Source organism: Oryza glaberrima, chromosome 12 (assembly GCF_000147395.1).
Source record: "Oryza glaberrima chromosome 12, OglaRS2, whole genome shotgun sequence".
In the NCBI taxonomy this organism is placed as follows: Eukaryota; Viridiplantae; Streptophyta; class Magnoliopsida; order Poales; family Poaceae; genus Oryza; species Oryza glaberrima.
The window spans coordinates 21,336,401-21,359,269 of record NC_068337.1 but is presented as its reverse complement, the minus strand read 5'-3'; the positions used below and the strand labels follow the sequence as shown (position 1 = coordinate 21,359,269).

The following is a 22,869-nucleotide window of genomic DNA, read 5'->3' as shown; positions in this document are numbered from 1 at the left end:
TTACTCCAAATTTCAATTAATTGATCTCATGTTTCGTTTAAGATGGTCTCTTCTTGCAACATTTCTTATTTTTAATTATGAATTTTAGCTATTTCTAAATTGTATTCCTACATAAACTACTACTATTTTTCTAATGTTGAAATTTATTTTATTATTTTCGAATTTTAATTAATCTTGTCTTGTTTTCTAGATAGACTGTTCTTTTAATATTCTTTTTATCGAATTACAATTATTTTTTTCTTTTACCCAAAAGTGCACACATATATCAAATTGCACTTCTGACTGATGAAGCTGCTATGAAGGTGAAGGTCTTATGACATAAATTTTTTTTTCCTGCGACAACTCATTTTTTATGAAATTATTAATTAAGTATATATTGAATTACGCACATGCCTTTAACCACTGGCGTTACTGCCTAATTAATCGTAAGCCAGTGCAGCCACATGTATATGGCCTTTACTGCTAGGCTTGTGCATACAGCATATGGTATGCTATATGTATGTACTGTTTAGTTGTTCCTATTCTCCTAGCAATGCATGGCCGTATATATATGGTGAATTTAAATGACTCTAATTACAGATTACAGGCTCTAGCGCCATATGCATTCAAATATGTATGCCCAAGTCCTAATCCGATTACAGGCTTCAACAGGACCAACACCCATACGTCAGAATCCTACTCCTAATCAATTTATGTTTCTAGTATATGTAGACAGATCAGTCCAATGTAGCCTTTTAGTTTCCTATTGCATTTAAGTTAGTTCCCAAAACTTATTTGTAGCCTTATTAAATATCAACCGTTATAATTTAGGACTATCACGATCTAGCGGTGTAGATTTTATCTTTTTTTTCGATTAATGTGGGAATTTCTAGCCTCCACAGCGAAATAAGTTTGATGTGATGACATGTTGATGTGATGGAAAAGAAGTAAGGTTGTGATGGAAAATAACTAAGGTTTAGATCCAACACAGCCAAGGTATGTCAATGTATGGAATCACAATATCACATCAATGCAAATAATAATTAAAAAAACAATATCACACACATCAATGGGCAAAAATGTTTGACCCTCTGTTGCAACATGGATCATGAATAGACCAAATAAGTTGGCCGAAAAGATAGTTCTCAGGTTGACAACAGCACAAGACTAGCCAAAACCCAGTTCAACATTTTGAGCATATTACAATGTTACTGTCTGCCACAGTGCAGTAAGCACCTAGTAAAAACAGAGTAACTGGTGTCAATTACAACCGGATCAACTGACTGGATTGATCGCAAGAACCGGTGACGCTGCAGCGAACATCATCCGGACCAGGACCTAAGTCTATTTTCTAAGTGGTAGTGTGGCACTAAGCTGCAACATGACAGCAGAAGCAACTAATTAACATCACATAAAAACATGGATATCTACATGCATGCTTGGTTATCTTATGGCTTCAACAACTTGGGCTACCAATTCTCCCTCATAGCCTGCATTGCATGAATTGGTTTGAATCAGAAGAAGAACCAACCCATTGGAATCACAAGTGCACTCCAAATTCTAGATAGGCATACCTCAAGTCATTGGGTCCATCAAACCAACACCAACACCATCGATCTTCATACATGACATACTGCCACTAGCCATCTTATTGAAATACCTAGATCTTATATTTGTCGCGATGCCAAAAAAAAAAACAACTAAAAATAAGAGAGAGCATCATTTGGCGTCCATGTTGAGATGGCATAGAGTATTCGTCCCTTCCATCCTTGCAAGAGCCATTGGTGATCTATATCTATCACGAAGTCCTTGTGGTAGCAGTCCTTGACCTTGTTCCGCACTACCTGAACAATTTCTGGATTCAATGGCAGTTGCTTGAAGCCAGCCCGTTGATTCCGCACCTGCCATTGCTTGTATGTCTCAGGGCGCTCCACCCGATCTATGCCCTCACACGCAATGACATTCAGAGCAGCTCGTCCAAAGATGTTTTGCTCAATCAGCAGCCGCTGTTCGCTTTCCCTTGGGGTAGTTGCATCCAGAACATCGAACAAGGCCGAGTAAAAGAACAAAGCCTCCCGGAACCGTGTCACAAAGAATGGTGCACTGAATGAGCCATTCACTATTGCATGGATGAACACATGAGGCTGCATCTTCCGGATGTTGCTGAGCACAATATCCCTTGGGCTGTCGATCACAACACTCTCATCCATCAAGTTCTTAAATTGATACTGGCAATTCACAATGAGCACCTCATCAGGATCAATGTTCAGATCCTCTTTGCGGACTGACTCCATCTTAACCGCTGCAATGGCATTGTACTTGAATGGCACCCCAAACTCCTGGGCGTATTTACTGAGCCGGTGCCCTGTCTCCTCAATACGCTCAGTTGGCCGGAAACCAGGCTGGGGGAGGTCAATGCCAGTCATCCTTACCTCCGGTGGCCCACCCTCCCTTTGTGATATCCGCCGCAGGAAGCACGGCCACTGGAACCCATACTGTATACCGTAATCAACGATGTGTATCTTCTTCTTACCCAAGGAAGCATTGTAGATGGTTTGATTGGAGAAAATGAAGGACACCTTCTTGAAGCAGATGGCAGCCATGTACAGCTGGTACGCTTGGAGGATGTCCACGGCTGAGGTGCGCTTAGCCACGAGCGACTGGTGCACCAGGCTGCCCGTGCCAGCGATCCGCGCCTGCAAGCCCTCAGCAAAGCAATGAGCAAGGCGCTGCGTCGCGTCGCCGGTCGGTTTCGCGTGCTGCTTGATCTGCTTAAGCAGCTCGGTGGCGCTCCGGCGGTCGTCGGTGGCCACGGCCTGCGCGCAGTGGATGAGCAGCGTGCGCAGGTCCACCACGTCCCTCCCGCCCCGCCGCCCTCCCTTCACCTTCCCGTTCCCACCCTTCCCGCCGGCGCTGGCCTCGTTCTTGGCCGCCTCCTCCTTCATGGCAATCCTCAGCTTCTCCATCATCTCGGTGCAATTCTCATGGGAGGGCATCATCACCTTGTCGAACATGGCACGCGCCGCGACATCGTCCCCCTGAACCGCGGTCTGCTTGCTGCTCCTCCCTCCCTCCAGCTCCAGCTCCTCGTCGTCGTACGGGTTCTTCCGCCCTCGTCCGCCGCCGCCCGAGGCGGTTGCCACCACCACATCCACCGCCTCCTTCTTCACGCTCACCACAGGCGCCGCCGCCGCAGCGAATCCAACCTGAAGCTTGTCGTCGCTGGGCAGGAACCTCTTGGCCTCCTCGAGACCCCTGAGGTAATTATTCTCCGACGAGGCCTCGAGGTCGATGACGAGCTTGTTCTCGGTGGGGAGGAACTTGTTCGCCTCCTCCATCCCCTTGAGGAAGGCGGAGCTCATGAGGTCGGAGTTGGCCGCGGCGAAGAACGCGGCGGGATCGAGCTCGATGCTCTCGTACTGCGGCACGGGCACCGCGGCGGCGGCAACGGCGGTGGCGGTGGCGGCGGCGTCGTAGGAGTTGATGGCGGCGGAGGTGTCGGAGGAGGAGGTCGGGGAGAGGCGGGGGTCGTCGGAGTTGGAGGAGCGGGAGTTGGAGGAGGGATCGGAGAGGATCTCGAGGAAGGGCTGCTGCGCCTGGAGCAGCGCCGGGTTGTCGGGGTAGTCGTAGAAGAACTTGTCGTCGATGTCCTCCTCCATCAGCATCCTCGAGATGAACGGCAGCACCAGGTCCTCCGGCGCCTCCTCCCCCTCCTTCACCATCGTCGTCGCCGTCGTCGTCGGCGGCGGCGGCGAGGGGGGGAGGTCGAGGTAGGCGGAGGGGGAGACGGGGGCGAGGTCGGAGAGGTAGAGGAAGAGGGACGGATCGTCCTCCTCCCCACCACCACCGATGCCGTACACGTCTCGGATTGCATCATCTCCACCGGCGGGGAACGAGTCGGCCGCCGACGAGCCCATGGCGGCGGCGAGGCGAGGCGGCGAGGCGGAGGAGGGGGTTTAGTGGATTTGTAGAGGCGGTGGCGCGGCGAGAAGGGGGGGGGGGGAGCGAAGGTTCGAGGAAGGAGGGGGATTGACCAGCGAAGAGAGGGGAGAGGAGAGGGAAATGGAGAAGAGGATAGAGAGGGAGGAGGTGGGGTGACGGCGATGGACGGAATATTCCGGAAGTGGGGGCCAGCCGTCAGCGGCGGGGTGGGCCGGGGATGGATGGTTTGGGCTGGGCTGGGCTTGGGCTAGGTGGATGAGCTTGCGGGTGCATGGCGACCGGGTCAACGTGATGAGTTCACTGGCTCGACCGGTGCGATGACCGTTTGTTCGATCTAAAAGCTCCTAGCAGTACTTCCTCCGTTCTAAAATAATTGCAACAATAGTTTTTCACGTTTAATTTTGATCATTCTTCTTATATAGAAAATTTTTTAAAAATAATTAAAACATAAGTCACGAGTAAAGTTCTATTCATGTTTTATCCTCTTATAACAACAAAAATAGTAATTATAAAAATATTTTAAATAAGACAGACGGTCAAAGTTGAGCGCGGAAACTTATAGCTGCATTTATTTTGAGATGAAGGTAGTAACAATTAAACTTTATACTGATTGTATTTTTGAGTTATTAGCTTGGTAGAATTTCTTTTGCTACAGAGAAACTCACTGTACGTCTAGTTTAAACATATGCTATACACACAACGTATTACTGGTTGAAGGTTTCAAATATAATATAGGCTCTTCTTAAGAAGTTTCTAGTAACTGTGTCCACTTTTAAGAATCTCCAACTAGCCCCCATCAAATAATCTAGTACTATATTATATTCTCGCTCTAGATTGTAAGGCTCAATAGTTATAAAATGTAGAAAATGAACTACTACATTAGTATCCAGAAACTATTTAATTTTTTAAATGTTACTTCCTTCATTCTATAATATAAGGCACAACCAATTTTCTTTATTCTATAATAGCTAGTTAAGGGTGATTGTGCCTTACTCCCTCCGGTTTCATTTTAATTGACGCTTTAAACAATGACACGCTAGCTCTACAAGATATACCTTTAACCTTATTTTTCTATTATAATATATACAATAAATAAATACATGTTTACTTTTATTATAGTGTTTTGAAAGACAAATCTATATATGTTTTTCTAGTTTCTTTAAACTAAATATTTTTAAAGTTATTGATAGTCAAAGTTATAAAAGTTTAATCTCAACTATGTTCAAAGCGTCAATTAATATAGAACCAGATAGAGATGGAGTATATTTTGAAATTGAGGGAGTATCATTAACTGCGTTAAATTTCCTCACTTCTCTCTCAACAGAGACATATAGTGTTTGGAGTGATCAGTACTTGACTAGTATTTGCTGTGGAAGGCTTGTACGGTACAGTTGAAGTATTATTGTTAGTTGAAAACTGTGCGAAGGAAAAAAATATAGAGTACAGTGCAACATAGGAGTAGTTACCCTCTCTATATTTTAATATATATAATATCGTTTACTTTTGAACACACGTTTAATCATTTATCTTATTTAAAAATTTTGTGTAAATGTATAAGATATAAATCATACTTAAAATATTTGTAAGTGATAAAACAACTCACAACAAAATAAATAATAATTACGTGATTTTTTTTAATAAGACCAGAATAATCAAATATGTGTTAAAAATCAACGTGTCATCTATTAAAAAACGAAGATACTATTAAGCACATATATGTTGTTGAAATTGGAACAAGAACCTAGTCACTGACCCACATGTCATTGACTCATATGGGTTCTATATGTCATTGAGATACGGGTGGCATATCTCAAATTTTACAAATATAGGGTGGCATGGTTCCAACAAACCCTAAAGACAATGCTCATAGTCCAAACCTTGCAAAATGGTAGTATAAGGTTATATAAGATTAGATATGATTGTTAAATTAAATTAGTAGAACTTGACCCGTTCTTTTTTTATTAATAATATCCATTCTTAAAATAATTGATTCTTAAAACATGTGCAATAATTAAAATTTAAAATCATTAATTAATAGGTGCCAAAATCAGCATGATTTAGAATGTAAGAATCATATCGCTAGATTTATCAAGAAAATCTTGTTCATATAGTATCTTTTTAATAAATACAATATATAGTTTTAAAAAATAATGATGAAACATATGTGTCATAGACTGTATCGGCGTTCAAAACATTATACTTATAGGAACAGAGCAAGTTTAATAAAATTTGTTACTCTCTCCATCCCAATTTAGTCATCATATTTGAAAATAGCATTAAGACCAAAACAAAAAAAACATCATTTATTCTGAGATTAAACCTCATCGATCAAGATGATTAGATATGCGACGATGTCATTTACTCCTACATAGATAAGAGAGCAGATATGCAACAAACATTTTACTCCTGCACATATAAACGAACTGATATACTATGATGACATTTATTTTTGCACTAATAAACGAGTAAACACCAGTTAGATGATGAATTTTGGAAGACCAAAAAATCTACTATATATCAAATTGGAATGGTGTGAGTATAATATTTTTGGTCCCTACATCGGGAGCAAATCAGCCTGATCTTACTAATAAATTCTAAGGTAGAGTACATAACAAGTTCCATGCATGCTTATGGTCAGCATACACAGTACTGTCAAGTGCTACAATGATCCAAATGGATTGTCATACGAGAGGTTGGAAGGTCAATTCAAAGCTTGTACACGCCGTGCATATACACGCAAATAATCAATACTCGCATACTATATATATATTCCCCGAAAATAAAAAAAGAACTATATATATACTGGCATCGACATGGGATCGAGATCAGCATGGAGACCTTGATGACTGTGCAGCCGTTGAGAAACATTTAATTCAATTAATGGCTGTAGCTAGGGTACGTTAGGATCAGAGTAGGGCTGTCAACGAGCCGAGCTTGTCTGCCTAGGCTTAAGCTCGACACAAGCTCGAGCCGAGCTTGAATCGAGCCTAGTCATCCTTCGAGCTTTTAAGCAGGCTCGGCTCGAGCTCGGTTAGGCTCGCGAAGCTCGATCGAGTATAGGATAGTGTATATTTTGATGATAAAATTTTATAAAAAAACAATAATTTTAATTAACAATATTGAAGAAAAAGATTATGAGAAGTTAATATTAATATATGATGCCACAATACACTAATTTTTCATATGAATAGATACTAATTTATCCTTGAGATACTCCCTCTGGGTTGATAATATTTGTCGTTTTGGACAAGGGCACGGTTTCCAAAAAACAATTTTGACCATTATTTTTTATTATAATATGTATAAAAGTATTAACAAATATATGATTTTATTAAAGTAATTTTTAAGACTAATCTATATATGTAGTCACCATATTTGAAAGATAAATATTTTAAAAATAATTTATAATCAAAGATTCTAAAGTTTGACCTCACACTTCTTTAAAACGATAAATATTATCAGCCTGGAGGGAGTAGCACTTATCATATATAAAAGGAAAAAGTTGCACACCTCGTTAGGCTCGTGAGAAGCTTGAGCTTGGCTCGACAAAGCTCGCGAGCTTGTAGCTAGGCTCGGGTTCAGCTCGTTAAGAGCTTGAGCCGAGCTCAAATCGAGTCTGAGACGAGCCGAGCTCGAGCTGCTCGCGAGCCTTGAGCTTTTTCGACAGCCTTAGATCGGAAGAGTACGTAGTACACTGTACACGTCGTTGCAAGTGTATAGCATATATTGATTCTTCTGCAGTTGCACCTGCACTAGATTTGGACCAAATCTCATTTGGTGGATGCATGATGATCATCAGTGCAACTACCATAAGTTCCTATACACTAAGCTTATACAATGAAGTGGAAGGGAGAAGAAAAGAAAAGGAAAGAATCACCCGTCATGTAAGGGATAATCTTGATGCAAACTTTAAGAAAAATGATAGAAAGAAAAGTGGATTAACCAGGTAAAATAAAATTATTGAGATTAATTTGTTAGAGATCATATGATAATTATTTATCTCATTTTATGTATTTTCTTAATTAATATCTATTTTTGTTTTCTCTTGAACACACCTTAGGAAAGATATGGAGTATATCTGGCAAAAATAAGATACAACATTAAATTAAGGATGTCTCCGCACTTCTCTTTACCAATAATCAGCCACTCTCGTGGATTCGGATCCTCTGCATTACGCAGAGGGTCACTGTAGCTACAGTAATATGTGAGGGGTAACAGTGTTCTAATGCACAGCACAGTCGCGATTTACTGTAGCTACAGGGATGAATGTACTGTAGCACCGCTGGTTAGTGCTGTAGCAGATTTACTGTAGCATCTCATCTGATCCATCCATCTTCTATCGGAAGCTTCACAGTACTCCTAATGCTGGGCACTGTAGCTACCTCTGAATTTTCTCCTCCACAACAGAGGATCCGAATTGCACTCTCGTCTCTTCTCTCTCGAAATGAATAGGAGAAGCAGTCACACACGTCCGAGTCGATTCAGTTGTCACAAACACATGTCACTTGCTAATTATTAAGGTGGTGATTGGATCCAGTGACTTAACTTTAGTCCCTATATTTAGATACTAATTTAGAGTATTAAATATAAACTACTTACAAAACTAACTACATAAATGAAAGCTAATTTACGAGATAATTTTTTTAAGCCTAATTAATCTTAATTAGAGAATGTTTACTGTAGCATCATATAGGCTAATCATGGATTAATTAGGCTCAATAGATTCGTCTCACGAATTAGTCCAAAATTATAGATGGGTTTTATTAATAGTCTACGTTTAATATATATAATTAGTGTCTAAACATTTGATGTGATAGGGAATTAAAAGTTTTAGTCCCATCTAAACAGAGTCTAACACGATGAGATATGTACTATCTCAATCTCAAAAGATGTTGAATTGAGCTGGCCGCAGCAGCTAGAGTTTACATCAAAGTACTTCCTCCATCCAAAAAAATAAACTCTAGGTTTTCGTGTCCAATTTTGACTGTCCGTCTTATATTAAATTTTTTTATATTTCGTATTTTCATTGTTGTTAGATGATAAAACATGATTAATATTTTATGCGTGACTTGTCTTTTTAATTTTTTTCATAATTTTTTCAAATAAGATGGACGGTCAAACGTTAGGCACGGAAACCAGGGTTTGTCTTTTTTTTTTTTACGGAGGGAGTATATATGAAATGATCAAACCATAGTACGCTAGTGGACCCAAGGCTCGATCATGTGACCAGGAGGAGCCATCCTACTAATTAACTGGCCCACCACAGTAAATAATGTTATTTTATTGCATCAACATTTGCCTATGCTAATTGCTATTAATATGTTTTCCGTCATGCTCTAGAAAATTCCTAAGAGTCTGTCACTCAAGGTTAGAAAACAAAAGGTACAACCAAACGACAACGATAAGTATATATATAAGGACAGTAAGTCGACATTGCATATGTTAGCATGCGCATGCATATGCCATCAACGTATCCTGTAGACACATTTTTTTTATTTATTATTGAAAGGGCAGTCGAGCAACTAACTTTATGATAGTAGAAGTAAAATATCCTTGTGCTCGCAAGTTAAAAAAGAATAAAGTGGAAAAACTGTGCATACATTTTAGAGACATTAATGGCTAGTGGACCAGAGGAATATACAAATTAGTTCCCGTAACCACCAGACCAGGATTTTCCAAACCTCCGGGGCCGGGGTTACCATGTCCCGACGGTAAGCATGGTTACCACGTGGTAACCGTGAAAAACCGTACAAAATTTATCAAAAATTTAAATTATTTTTTAAATTTATTTAAATTTAAGAAAGCTACCGTTGTATTTATATTACCGTATCCCGTGGTAAGCCCGGCAACCACACGGTTACCGGCGATAAGGTAAACCTTGCACCAGACAAAAGAAAAGAACAAACTATAGCTATATACTATAGTTATCCAACATCCTTGATCATGCATCCTTACGGTGAAAATTGACTATGTAAATATGTGATGTCTAGCAGGCGAATGATCTGGTGATTAACTTTTCGATCATATGGAACAGGGAATAGTATGTTTTGAATAGGCTATAGAAAATTTATGAGAGTCTGTCATTCAATCTTAGGAAACAAGACGTAAAACCCGCACGACAACGACAAATATGTAAGGACAAGAAGTCGACATTGCTTTATGTCGCATGATACATATAATATATCATCAATCAACAGATCATGTACGTACACACATTTTATAGGCATTATATGGTTAGTGGACCAGGAGAGGTTGTACGTTGTAGGTAACCCGTAACAACCAGCAGAAATGAGAATATCGGGTGTGTTTAGTTCTTGAAAAAAGTTAAAAGTTTGAAGAAAGTTGAGAGTTTGGAAAAAAGTTAGAAGTTTATGTGTATAAAAAAGTTTTTAATGTGATATGATGTGATGGAAAGTTGAGAATAGAGGGAAACTAAACACATCAATCGTATACGTATATCATAGCTAACCAACGCCCCTACTTGTCCTTGCGATGAACAGTGACTATACATACAATGTGTGATCTGTGATACTCCCTCTCCGTCCCCTAATATAAGGAATTTTGACATTTTACTTGCACTGTTTTACCATTCGTCTTATTTAAAAAAATTAAAATTATTATTTATTTTATTTATGACTTACTTTATTATCTAAAGTACTTCTTTTTTATATTTATACAAATTTTTTGGGGTAGATATCAGCAGACCGATCGATCTGGTCGCTAGCCTTCTGATAGTACGGTAGGCATGACCTATCAGATTGATGTCGTACGTGATCAAATGGGATGCCGATGACTCGATTTACTAGTGTGCATTTGCACATGCATTTGCATATACACCTAAGTAAAGAGGGAAAATTTAGTTGTAGCAGCTATATATATGGTATATCTCCTGCAAATTTGTTTGGAATTAAGCAAGGGTGGAACTAGCAATTGGCCAAGCCTCTCAGACTAGGCTACTTAATTTTCAGCTACGCAATACATCTCTATTCATTGTATAGTCCTATATGTGGACTACAACCTTAATGCTTAATTTGATATTCATGTCTAGTGTCATAAATACGTGTATTCTCGAACTAGAAGGGTGTAGAATAGAATTGGCATAAATAAGCATGCAACCACTCTAGCTAGCTCGGTGATGAATCGGATCAATAGGGACAAAAATGTGTCGGATACAGTTGGATATTGAAGGATGCCAATAGGTGACATAAGCAAACACTATTCATGTATAGTCATCGTGGTGGCAGATATATCCTCCATCCCATAATATAAGGGAGTTCTTCTAAATTTATTATGAATTATAAGGTGTTTTGGAATACCGAGACGGTACTTTATTCTCTACCTACCAACTTTTATACTCCCTCCATTCTAAATTGATCTACATATTTTATAGGTACACCAAGATCAAGAAAAGCTAATAACTCTCTCATACTATATTTACTCTAGCAACAAACTCGATGCATGCATCATCCCTAATATTTTCTAGCCAATAGCAAATCAAGATAGTGCATGTGGGTTATAAATACTTATGTGCATGGATGCATGCATCAATGCCCATTTACTCCAATACACAAATAACGAATATACTTAATAATAAACACAAATATGTAGATCATTTAGGAATAACCTCAAAAAACTATATGTAGATCAATTTGGAATGGAGGGAGTACTATTTTATTCCCCCACCCACTACCTTTTATACTACTCCCTCCATTCCAAAATATAAGGCACAATTACTTTTTAAAGTTGTTTCATAATATAAGCGTGCATGCGTACATGCCATTAACTAACACATCTTTTTCACTAAAATATTATTATTTAAATCCCCCATTATCAAGATCTCTAATTTTGTTGGGTGCATGCATTCTATTTATTACGGTAATCCAAACTATGATGTGATAATAATTATTTCTTGGTCTTTGAGTTAAGGGTGGTTGTGTCTTATATTTTAGAATGGAGACAATACTTTGTATATGAATCGTATATAGGTCCTATTCGACTGTCCTTTTGTTGTAGTTGCACGGGCTACGGTTACTACAAGCCAGTAATAGTGACATACTCCCTCCGTCCAAAAAAGACTCAATTCCTGGGTTTCCGTGTCCTATGTTTGACTGTCCGTCTTATATGAATTTTTTTTATGATTAGTATTTTTATTGTTGTTAATGATAAAATATAAATAATACTTTATACGTGACTTATCTTTTTAAACTTTTTTATAATTTTTTTAAATAAGACGAACGGTCAAACGTTGGACACGGAAACTCAGGAATTGAGTTATTTTGGGACGGAGGGAGTATGTCTTGTCTAATTGTGATACACCGTAAGCAATAATGATGCAGCACCATCCAACATGACCATATATATACAAGACCCCGTGATCTAGGTGACTCTAAAAGCTAATTTCTCTCTGTTTCATAATATAAGTGATTATGTCTTTTTTTTTTCAAAAATCAAGGAATTATCAAATGAACATGTGATGATACAAAGGTGATAGGTGATAGAATAAATAAGTTATCGTGAATCTTATATAGTATATGCAGTAGCAGAGCCAACTATCCCGAACTAGCTAAGCAGCCACCCAAGCTTCATTGTCGGTGCCATCACAATCGATCGCTGAAAATACCCGTAAAAATTAACCGACGATCAGAAAAAACACTCTTCGTTGCGATACTAGCCTGGCTTCGCTACTATTATATTTGTACTCTTTTATGCCTTTTTAAGGGAAAATTCTCAAACAACTGTGTCCTGATGTTCCTAATTTGATTTGCAGTTGGAAAATGCTACTCCAGCTCTTTGTGATTACTTACGAATCGATGCGATTCAACATTTGCTAGCTTGAGGGATATATCAACTTTAGAGAGAGAAAACTAATAAAAAAGGATGATACATATGTTAGTCCCATCTTTTTCGATCTTTAATCATGCCAACACAAGTGGATACTGATCGACAGGTAAGTCCATTCGATCGATCTCGATCATCATATGGCTTGGGCCACATCCACATGCATGCATATGCCTCCAAGAAAACATTGAAGGGTCCAGACGCATTCCTTTGTATAATTTTCGAGGAAAAGGTTGCCACATTGATGGATGGATTGGATAGCTAAGCTAGCAGCCGTTCTTGTCCGTATATATAGCAGCTTTCGATGTAGCTGACGGCTGCGATGTCCCTTTGGCCCAATTTGCTGATGATGTTGGAGATCGAGGCGGCTAGCAGCCACCACATCACATCATACTCCCTTCGTATAGTTTAGGACAATCTTTTAAGTCAAACTTTAAGAATATAAATCATGAATAACTCTCAAATTGTTGAGTTTGAAAATATAAAAATTATATAAATAGATTTGTCTTGAAAAATATTTTCATAAAAGTATACATATATCACTTTTCAATAAATATTTTTATAGAAACAAGAAGTCAAAGTTATGTTTTGGAGACCGTGTCGCTGTCCAAAACGATTTCGGAGGGAGTATCCTCGTGTAAAAGTAATTAAAAGCATCACCTACTGATTTGTTACCACCTATTCGATTTATTTTTTAAAACAATTAACAGAAGAAGTTCCGCATGATATATTAGAAGAAATAAAGGGCCTGTTCAGATTGTAGCCAAAATAAACCTTACCAAATTTTGGCAAATATCAAAATTTTGGCAAGATTTCTTATGTATTTGTCAAATTTGGCAACAAATTAAACGTGGATATTTTTTTTGATAACTTTGCAAAAAAAATGATATGGTTGAAAATGGCATCAAAGTGAACAGGCCTAAAGAGTACCAATTATAACAATCAGCAGACAAAGGAAAAACGACAGGCTAGAGCACCAAGCTCTCAAAGCAGATTATTAGGGAGGGGACGACAATTGTTCGATTTACAGCAAGGAAAATAATCCACAATCGTAAACCATAATGCTCATTAGCGAGAAAAAAAGAATTAACTGATGAGTAATTTTTTTTATTATATATGTGTTCTTAGCGTTTTAAAATATGACGCTGAAAAATAAACTATAACAAAAGCATTAAAATTAACTACAAAATGAAAGTTTTAGAATTTAGATTTTGGTTGCGGCTAATAAAGTGAAGAGCAAACGGTGGAGCTGACAGATTTTATGGAACTATATGCTGTAACTTTAATCCACAGTAAATTCTCTTTTCAGTAGCAATAGGGATGTTTATGCCAGGAAAAGATTACAGCGACTGCGAGATCACAAAAGTAAAATTAAGTGTTAATGTGTTATAGTACAAAGGATTGAGTGATTGATCAAACTGTAGAAAAGCTACAGGTGACCAGAAGTCAAGAGAACAGTTTATTTCAGCAGCAACAGTTTTTCAAGATGTCCTTACCGTGCTGGACAATGTACCAAATGATTGGACTGCGATGAATCAGGATCCCAACTCACTCCTAAGTCCAAACACATCCAAACAAGCCATTGAATTGAACATGTAGCCCCTACATGATATGTCATGGATTATCGAACAAGTTTAATTAACACCTGATTATATAATTACTTATCCCAAAATCAATTCCATCAATTCAATTGTTTTTGCCAACCACTACATTGACCATGCATGGAAAATCACTGCCTAGCCTACCCTAGCCTATTCAATCACCATATATACAGTAGAGTCACTAGAGCAAATATATGACAAAAGAAAAATCAGCCTTACAGATTAAAACATGATTTCCATGATCTGACGATGAACTCACTATAACTTATCTCATAGTCATCACCGTTGAATTCAGAGGTTTTGCAGCACATGTAAGCTGGGAGAACGATAGGGTAGCTTCAGTGCTCCAAATTCTCCAATCCATGAAGTATACCTGGGGCTTGACTGCTTGACATTGAGTCGCTGACAGGTGGGGCCAGTGTCTATCCGGGCCCACCATTGCTAAGAGGAAATTAAACCGGCTCACATCACAGCCGCATTGCCCTGCAGTGCACACGTACGCCCAAGTCAACGGTCAAGGGTGAGGTTCCAGAGAAGATGTTGCTATCTGTTGGCCTAATTGTGGACCCAATGAAACCCATGGTTAATCCCTGTAAAAAAAAACATGCAAAAACACACACAGTGATATGTTAATATACAATATTATTATATGTGAAGATGTATACCCACTGGAAACGGAAGAAATAAAAATTGTCAGCTAGCTGTAGAAACTTGGAGAAGTCGACACGAATAAAACGGAAGGATACAGAATGTGACAAGAGAATTAGTAGAGTCCATACATATCAGCTCATCACCTGCCTATCACGATCAATAAGAGCAGCAAAAGGAGCATGTGGTCAATTCAGATTCGTAAGATATATGTTCTTCTTATTACAGAAATATTCAAATGGTTTTGTTGTTGTCTGTCTATGAGGTGGTGATATGCTAATAAAGTGATGCAAGGGCTGGACTTTGGATTTTGGTCAAAGCTCAAAACTGAAAACCACTTGTGCATAGAGTATTCTCCTCTTCTGCTGCTCAATCAGCAACCGAGGATACAAGCGTAATCTTGATTGTGTTTGTCATCTTTAGTTTCTTGGACAACAATCTAGACATCTCGATATCAAGATGTCAGCATTAGAACTTAGGTGTATCAGGACAGTGGGTGCATTTTAATTAGCTGAATTTTCCCAATACTTAAGTCAACCACAACTAGCAATGTCATATATTGTATCGATTCAAAAGTAGTAGTATATTCAGTGCATAAACAACATGCATAAACCCACAGGATAGCTTAGACTACAAGAAGAGGGGAAGACATTTGTCTGACTCTCGTCATGGTCCATGGTTGAACGATCAAGAACAGAGCAAAAATTGTATTGCTTTTTCCAATATAATTTGTAGTACTCAGCAATATGTCAAGCCCTCCAAAGGAATAGCAAGCCATTTTTTCATTTGCAAACAGGACAATTCAACAGAATAAGGTAAGCAGGTGTTTTCACCTTGGAACTAAGCCCTTGTTTAGATCCAAACTTTTTCTTCAAACTTCCAACTTTTTCATCACATCAAAACTTTCCTACACATATAAACTTCCAACTTTTCCGTCACATCGTTCCAATTTCAACCAAACTTCCAATTTTGGTGTGAACTAAACACACCCTAAAAAATGGTTTTGCCCAAGAAAACAACGTATCATCCGTCTCTGTGTATTTCAACAAAATGTAAGTGCTCTCAAAAGAAAGAAAGCAAACTATTTTTTGTTAATTTTTTGTAGTAAATAAAAAAATAGACATGCCCACTGTAATCTTATTAATACCACTAGGTAAGACAGTGGCATGCTTCACTTGTTTTATCTGCATCACTTAGCTGATATTTCTCCATCAGAATCTTAAAAGCTTGCAATTTTCAAGTCTGACTTTATGTGCAGAAAGTGAAATTCCCAGCTTAATCACACAATAGGCAGCAAACAACACTAATCCATCACTACCTAAGCACCTATTAGTAGACACGACAACGCATAAGACAATAACATAGTTAAACACTTGCTCAAGCTAAATATCAACCGTGGAAAATGTCTGCATCATCTTACCACTATCCACAGTAACCATGACCGTGATGCTGATATCCACGACTAGGGCACCAACCATATATTGTTTCAATCTTAAAATATCCCCAAAAGTAAGAACTTTGTCACCATACGCTCCAAGATAGTCCAGGCTACACAGGTAGGCAGACAACCAGTAACAGCAATCGTGTCAGGCTGTAATAGTAGTTTGATTGGGCAAGACAGGCTTAGATCAATCACACTACCATAAAGTCATGCCCGACAGCACTAGAGGCTGCTCTGAGTGGCACTTAATCATGGATTATTTAGGTTCCTACTCAACATTAATCGATCGTGATAATAATGGACAATAAACAAAAGGCAACATAATTCATGCCCACTATGCGCTTAAACTACAATAGATGAGACATAAAGCGATGCAGCCATAACCACCTAATCAATAAACTAAGTTATGATGGATCCATTCCCCCAATAAATCAGGGACAAGGACACCCAAACAAATTGTTTGCAGGTACACTACAATCTTCAGCCAGGTGATTAAATACTACTAACTACTACTGTTATTGGGGACATGGGGTACTGGGAAGTGGGAAGTGTGAACATAGGACGAGAAAAAGGGGAGAAAGGTTAAGCAGTCAGCCTTGACTGGAAGTAGATACTGCCTTTTAGCCATGCTCTCCTGTTGTTGCCAATCCTTTTATTTTTCCAACTTCCCGTGGTTACATGATGACTGGATGCTTAAGGTTCAATGAACCACATGTTGGAAATGCAAGTCATCAGGCAAGCATGATTTGTATCTAACCAGATAAATACTTCCTCCGTTTCATATCATAAGACTTTCTAGCATTGCCCACATTCATATATATATATATTACTGAATCTAGACATATATGTGTGTCTAGATTCATTAACATCTATATGAATGTGGGCAATGCTAGAAAGTCTTATAACTTGAAACGGAGGTAGTACCATTTACCAAAATACTATAGAAAAATAATACTATTTACCAAAATACCCAGTAAAAGATTCCATAGACTTTCGACAAATAAACACTTAAGCAGTGCACTCTACAATGTAACAGGTACAAGATCCTCAAAAGAGAGCCTCCCCTCGTCATACTTTTCTGCCACATAAATCAAGACTAAAGATTGGTCATCTTTGCCTCAAAAGTGGCGCATCTTTGCTTCACCATTTTTGCATTGGATACATTTTGTGATAGTGACATGTGGTCATATTTTATTCGTTATAACTCCTAGTATAATTTATTGAGCACTAAGGGCATCAGAGTCGAGAAAACCACCACTGACAGGCATATATGTTACCAGCTTGGCCACTCCAGAGTTTTCTGAAGAGCAGACGGATTTTACTAACTAGAGCTCAAATTTGACTATTAAGTTAGTAAGAGTAGGTTTTAAGCTGATTAATGTGATTCCAACAGAACAGTGTGCTTTTGTATTTGCTCTTTCAAGGCCAGAAATATCCATCAAATTTGAGAGAGATAAGGGCATATCCGCATATGCCGCATTCACGTTCTGGATAGTTTCTGCAAAAAACTGTGTGTTTTCAGTCAAGTTCTTTCTGAGTTCCACACTTCCACTATAGGGATGTGGACTTGTCGCATAGATACTCAGATAGTGACCATCTATGAAAGGACATCATTTCAGAATTCAGAGCTCTGCCAGAAAAAACGTGGAACTTGTTATTTTCATTGAGTTTAGCAATGAAATTTATAGAATCCATGAAAGGGATCCCTCTTGGATGGTTTGGTTAATAGTCCAATAATTAAGAGAATGGTAAATTGAAAATATGGCGTTTCATGAAACACTCTGAGTGAAACAGATATTAAGGGCAAAAAGATGAAAATAAAACAGAACACTGACATGGGGGCAACATTGATGCACAGTACAGAGAAAGTAGAGAGCAAACTAAAACTTTGCATACCTACCAAAACATATTAAGTCTTCATTCTGGATCTTTCAACATCTTCTAGCAGTGTTTGCATTTTCTGCATGAAACTAACATTTAGTCTCAAATTGAATGGAACCAATATTAATAAAAAAAATAACATATTTAATATTGTATTTAAAATATCTATAAAGTTGTAAAACAACAAAATGTAACCCCAAAAATATATAAGGCAGATCTGCAATGCTAGAGAATTAAACAGCACAGGAATTTGGCGGTAATACATCTATGACCTGCGGGTTTGGCTTGATGCCTCTAACCATCAAACTAAAAATCCAAAATTCTTGGACTCTCAGAAGCTTTTCATATTAAGTAGTACCATTACCCCTACACATGTGAGCTCTACAGTAAGTGTTGCTGACCGTAATCTATTCCACCCAAGGGCTCATACGTAAAGTACAACATTATCGAATTCAGAACAAGTATTGATTTTCACTGTAGGTGTTGGCACTACCCATGTTTCTATAATGGTATGAGAACAAAACAGAAGATAATTAAAACTTAGAGAAATTAACAGTGATACTGTAATTATCACCTTCACAGAGATTTCAACTTCGTCAAGCTTCTCGAGTATCAAATCTCCAAGAGGAGGAACCTGAAAAATTCAATGTGTTGTATATATATCATGCAAAACACGGGGATCAGTGAAAATGGTCTGTAAAATGAAAACATTAGCCAAGTTTAATAGGGTAATATGGAAATACAATCTTGACTTAGCAAAACCATGTATGTTGTTAGAAGCTATATATCTACAATACAATACTTCCTAAGGTATTATACAAACAGAACCTCGATATACAAAATATATGCTTGTTCTTAGTTTTATAACTATCGCACTTTCAGAAAGGTTGGATCTCATAGCTCCAGGGCTTGCTAAATGCAAAGGATCTTTACAGTTTAAACTATTAAAAGGTACCATTAAGAAATAGACATACCGAAGACATAGTTATAGGTTTAGAACTCGTGCTCTGCTGATCATCGTGTACATAAGCTTTTCTACTGAGATTCAGATTCCTTGTATTCAAAAGATGGACAAGAACAGCCTTAAGAAAGCATGTCTGAATGAGACAAAAACTCGAGATAGACTGAGATAGATAAATCAAAATGTTTAGTACCTTCCTGAAATCATGTGGATGACTAATTCCAGTTATCTTTATGTCATTACTAGAAGGCCTTCGGACACCAATGTTCTCAAATCTGATTGAATATATACCAAAAAGTGATTGGAGATAACCTACAGATATCACATGAGTACAGTAGATAACTAAGCATATTGCACCAAGAGTGTCACTCATTTATTTAAAAAAAACAAGAACAAACTTCTTAACAAGTTAACATAGCTTTTCACAACCAAGGAAAGAACTGGATTTGCACTAACTCAACAAAAAGATGGAAAATGAAAAAATATATATATTTCTCTCATAACCAAGTCCTAGCAAAAGCGCTTTAATAGTTTAGTAACTAGTCACAAACAGTCTTTTTAAATGAATCGTCACGAACAAGTTTGTTCTGCATTATTTTCAGCTTACCTTGTTCGACAACAATATCAGAAACTGAATGAAGGACAACATGCTTCTCATTCCTCAAAACACCAAAACAAGGAAAAGTGGCAGGCCTAGTTACCTGGATTATGAGCAGGGGTGTTAGATATATTAGTAAGAACCTAAGAGAGAAAACAAATAGAGTTTCCATCTCCTATCCAACATGCAGATACCTTATAGACAATAGCATGTGGAGTCAAACACAACTTCCTTGAGCGGAAGTCCTTCCGGCACACATATATCCAAATTGGCAAGTAAAGCAGCATGAGGAGTCCTACTCCCCAAGCTAAGATCAACAATACTGACAGCAGAATCCACCAAGTAATCTGATACTTGACAAACTTGTCTTCAGTTGCCTCAAATGATGCATCATAGAGGATCTCATCCTCACTTATTCCCTTATAATCATCCGGTGATAAACCAGCCAACAAGTGCCTTTCTAACACATCTACTTGTACTATTTCATCTGTAAATCCCATCTGTGATTGTACAAATCATAACTAATGTTCCAACTGAAAATACCTTAACTGGGAGCAATTAATGGGAGGTTGAGAAATAAAACAACCAACAAGTAAAATTAAAATTTCCTTAATCTGACCGTGCAAAAATTTAAAGCTAGCAGACACTCTGAAACCCTTCTTTTTTTCTTTTTTTCTTTTTTTGAACGAACAGTCAAACCCAAATGATTCCAAACTGTACCTCGGCAATAACAAGTTGTCTACTAGTTGTTTGAATTTAATGGCTAGGGGGAAAAAACCCACACATTTAGCAGCAAGCAACAGATTGCGCAGGCTAGGTCAATTGCAGGACACGAACACACTGCTACTGCTAATAACTTCCAAAAATAGACGCATCAAACGAGTTGAAGCCTGAAAATCACAGCACAAGATTTCCTAGCACGAAGGAGGGCACATCGAATCATCGCCATAGCTAAGCAGAATTCCGGGAGCGGTTAAGCACGCCGCCGACTGCGACAGCGCAGCCGATTACGTTCCGCCGGCAAAGTCGGCAGCCGGTAGCTCGAATCGAGCAGGAACCGGCGCACCTAAGGTGCCCGAGCGAGCCGGAGTTACTACGAGACCGATCGAATCTCTTACCACTGGGGGGAGCAGGCGAGATCGCGGCGGAATTCGGCGCCGGCGGCGATGGCGACGACGGTGGCGGTCGGAAGGTTCGAGAAGAGGGAGGGAAGCGCAAATTTGGGGGAAAACAGAAAAGCTTCCGCCGCGTGAATACGTAAACCAGCAAAGTACGCTTTCAGAAGGGAGACACGTAAAAATAGAGCTTGGCGCAGCGGAGCACGACCCGTTTGTTTGGACGTGGGCCGTGGGCCGTTATCCGGATGGGCCAAATATATCTAGCACGTTGCACATATAGCCTGTTAGGTTAATTAGGCCTGACAATCCAGAGAAATGGTGCAAAAATGTCCAAAAGTTTGTGTACAAACCTTTAGAGTTAGAGATGGTCAAATGGATCCATAAATTTGATCGATCGATCGATCGTGTGAGTACACACACGTTCAGGATCGATTGATTAAACCATAGTTGCTCGCAAAAAGAAAAGGACAGAATTGCTAATTATTTGTTGACTCTGAAATTTCACTGCTAAATCTTGCACTCTTTTTACCATTGAGGATGTTGTTTGAGATTGGCCCCGAGATTCGTGAGCGACAGGGGAACAACAAATAACATATGTGCATGCAGTGCCCGATACCACTGAGCAAACCACATTTTTCTTATTGTTACATACCAGTTATATCCTACTTATATTATGATTATATACTGATCACATTGAAATTATACTATTACTATATTATATTTATATTTGACAGTTTTTTTACGATGTTATTTTTTGTCAAATATTATATATACAGTAAAAACGAGGTCAATTTAACCGTAGACAAATATATTCGCTTTGAAGTACTCCCTCTGTATTTTAATATATAACACCGTTGACTTTCGACCAACGTTTAACCATTCGTTTTATTCAAAATTTTTATGTAAATATAAAAATATTTATGTCATGCTTAAAGAACATTTGATGACGAATCAAGTCATAATAAAATAAATGATAATTACATAAATTTTTTAAATAAGACGAATGGTCAAATGTTGGACAAAAAGTCAACGGTGTCATACATTAAAATATGGAGGTAGTACTCATGTTGCATGGAGGGATTCAACTATTTGCCAATCTAAGAAACATCCGCTCTTCAAATGTCACTTTTAGAATCGTTCTTATGTTTTTTTCCTAGGGGATGCTTGTTTCAGTCTGTCAAACTTTTTACAGCTAAGATGTGGCATGCCACACTTGATGTGGCTGAGAAATCCTTAACCACAAGTTAGGCAAACTTTGGCAAAGAGATGTGCCTATGGCTTGTAGGGACACAAAACAAAAAAGTGTGGCATGACAATCATGTGGTAATCAAACAAAACACTAGGTTAAGTTGGTCAAAGTTGTGACAAAGTGTGGTCACCATCCAAACACCTCATACTTCTTAAGTTTTTGTGTAGCGTGGCTTGACCTATGGATGTGCCAGCGTGGAATGCAAAGGCGGAATCTCCATTTTGCACCTAGTGGATCCCACAAGTCATCCTCTCCATATCGTCCTCAACCACTGTACATAGGGCCTTAGGATAAGGAGCGCTTGCTGCTAGGGCTAGGGAAAGGATGAGCATTAAGTCCCAATGACCACTTGCCGACCGGTAGTGGGCCACGGCAGACCGACGGTGGCTGAAGGGGATCTAGCGGCAATGCATATTGTGGTCGATTTGGCCATGGAGTTTTTCTCGCCAACAGTCATGGAATCATTGATGCTCGAGGATAAGGCAATGCGACTTGAGATCCTAGAGGTAAGTAACAAAGAATGTAGGAGGGAGGAGGAGGCTCGGGGGATCGAGAAGGCGGCAACAACGAGTTGCCTTCCTCAACTGCTGGAAAGGGTAGCTCGAGGTGGTGA

General features: G+C 38.8%; 2 protein-coding genes across 8 annotated transcripts; both read right to left on the bottom strand.

The window, feature by feature from the left end:
• Nucleotides 1-1,049: 1,049 nt before the first annotated feature.
• On the bottom strand, nucleotides 1,050-3,991 carry LOC127757426 (scarecrow-like protein 34). The gene is made up of 2 exons (XM_052282930.1): nucleotides 1,554-3,991; nucleotides 1,050-1,469 (listed from the first exon to the last, which is right to left on the bottom strand). Exon 1 carries the CDS (start codon nucleotides 3,894-3,896, stop codon nucleotides 1,680-1,682), a length of 2,217 nt encoding a protein of 738 aa, XP_052138890.1. The 5' UTR covers nucleotides 3,897-3,991; the 3' UTR covers nucleotides 1,050-1,469; nucleotides 1,554-1,679.
• A 10,035-nt stretch (nucleotides 3,992-14,026) lies between these two features.
• Nucleotides 14,027-21,138, bottom strand: LOC127756486 (uncharacterized). Of its 7 annotated transcripts, XR_008013226.1 has the most exons (8): nucleotides 20,084-21,138; nucleotides 19,899-19,992; nucleotides 19,485-19,603; nucleotides 18,905-18,964; nucleotides 18,350-18,409; nucleotides 14,580-14,950; nucleotides 14,256-14,361; nucleotides 14,036-14,108 (listed from the first exon to the last, which is right to left on the bottom strand). XR_008013226.1 is itself a non-coding variant. In XM_052281826.1 (7 exons), the coding sequence occupies exons 1-6, from the start codon at nucleotides 20,387-20,389 to the stop codon at nucleotides 18,359-18,361; spliced, it is 738 nt and encodes a 245-aa protein (XP_052137786.1). In that variant the 5' UTR covers nucleotides 20,390-21,138; the 3' UTR covers nucleotides 14,384-14,950; nucleotides 18,350-18,358. The 7 variants fall into 7 exon arrangements, 4 of the variants coding, with proteins under 4 accessions (XP_052137786.1, XP_052137782.1, XP_052137783.1 ...); XR_008013225.1 differs by having other exon boundaries at nucleotides 14,027-14,361; XR_008013227.1 differs by lacking the exons at nucleotides 14,036-14,108; nucleotides 14,256-14,361 and adding an exon at nucleotides 16,429-16,556 and having other exon boundaries at nucleotides 14,383-14,950.
• Between the last annotated feature and the right edge of the window lie 1,731 nt (nucleotides 21,139-22,869).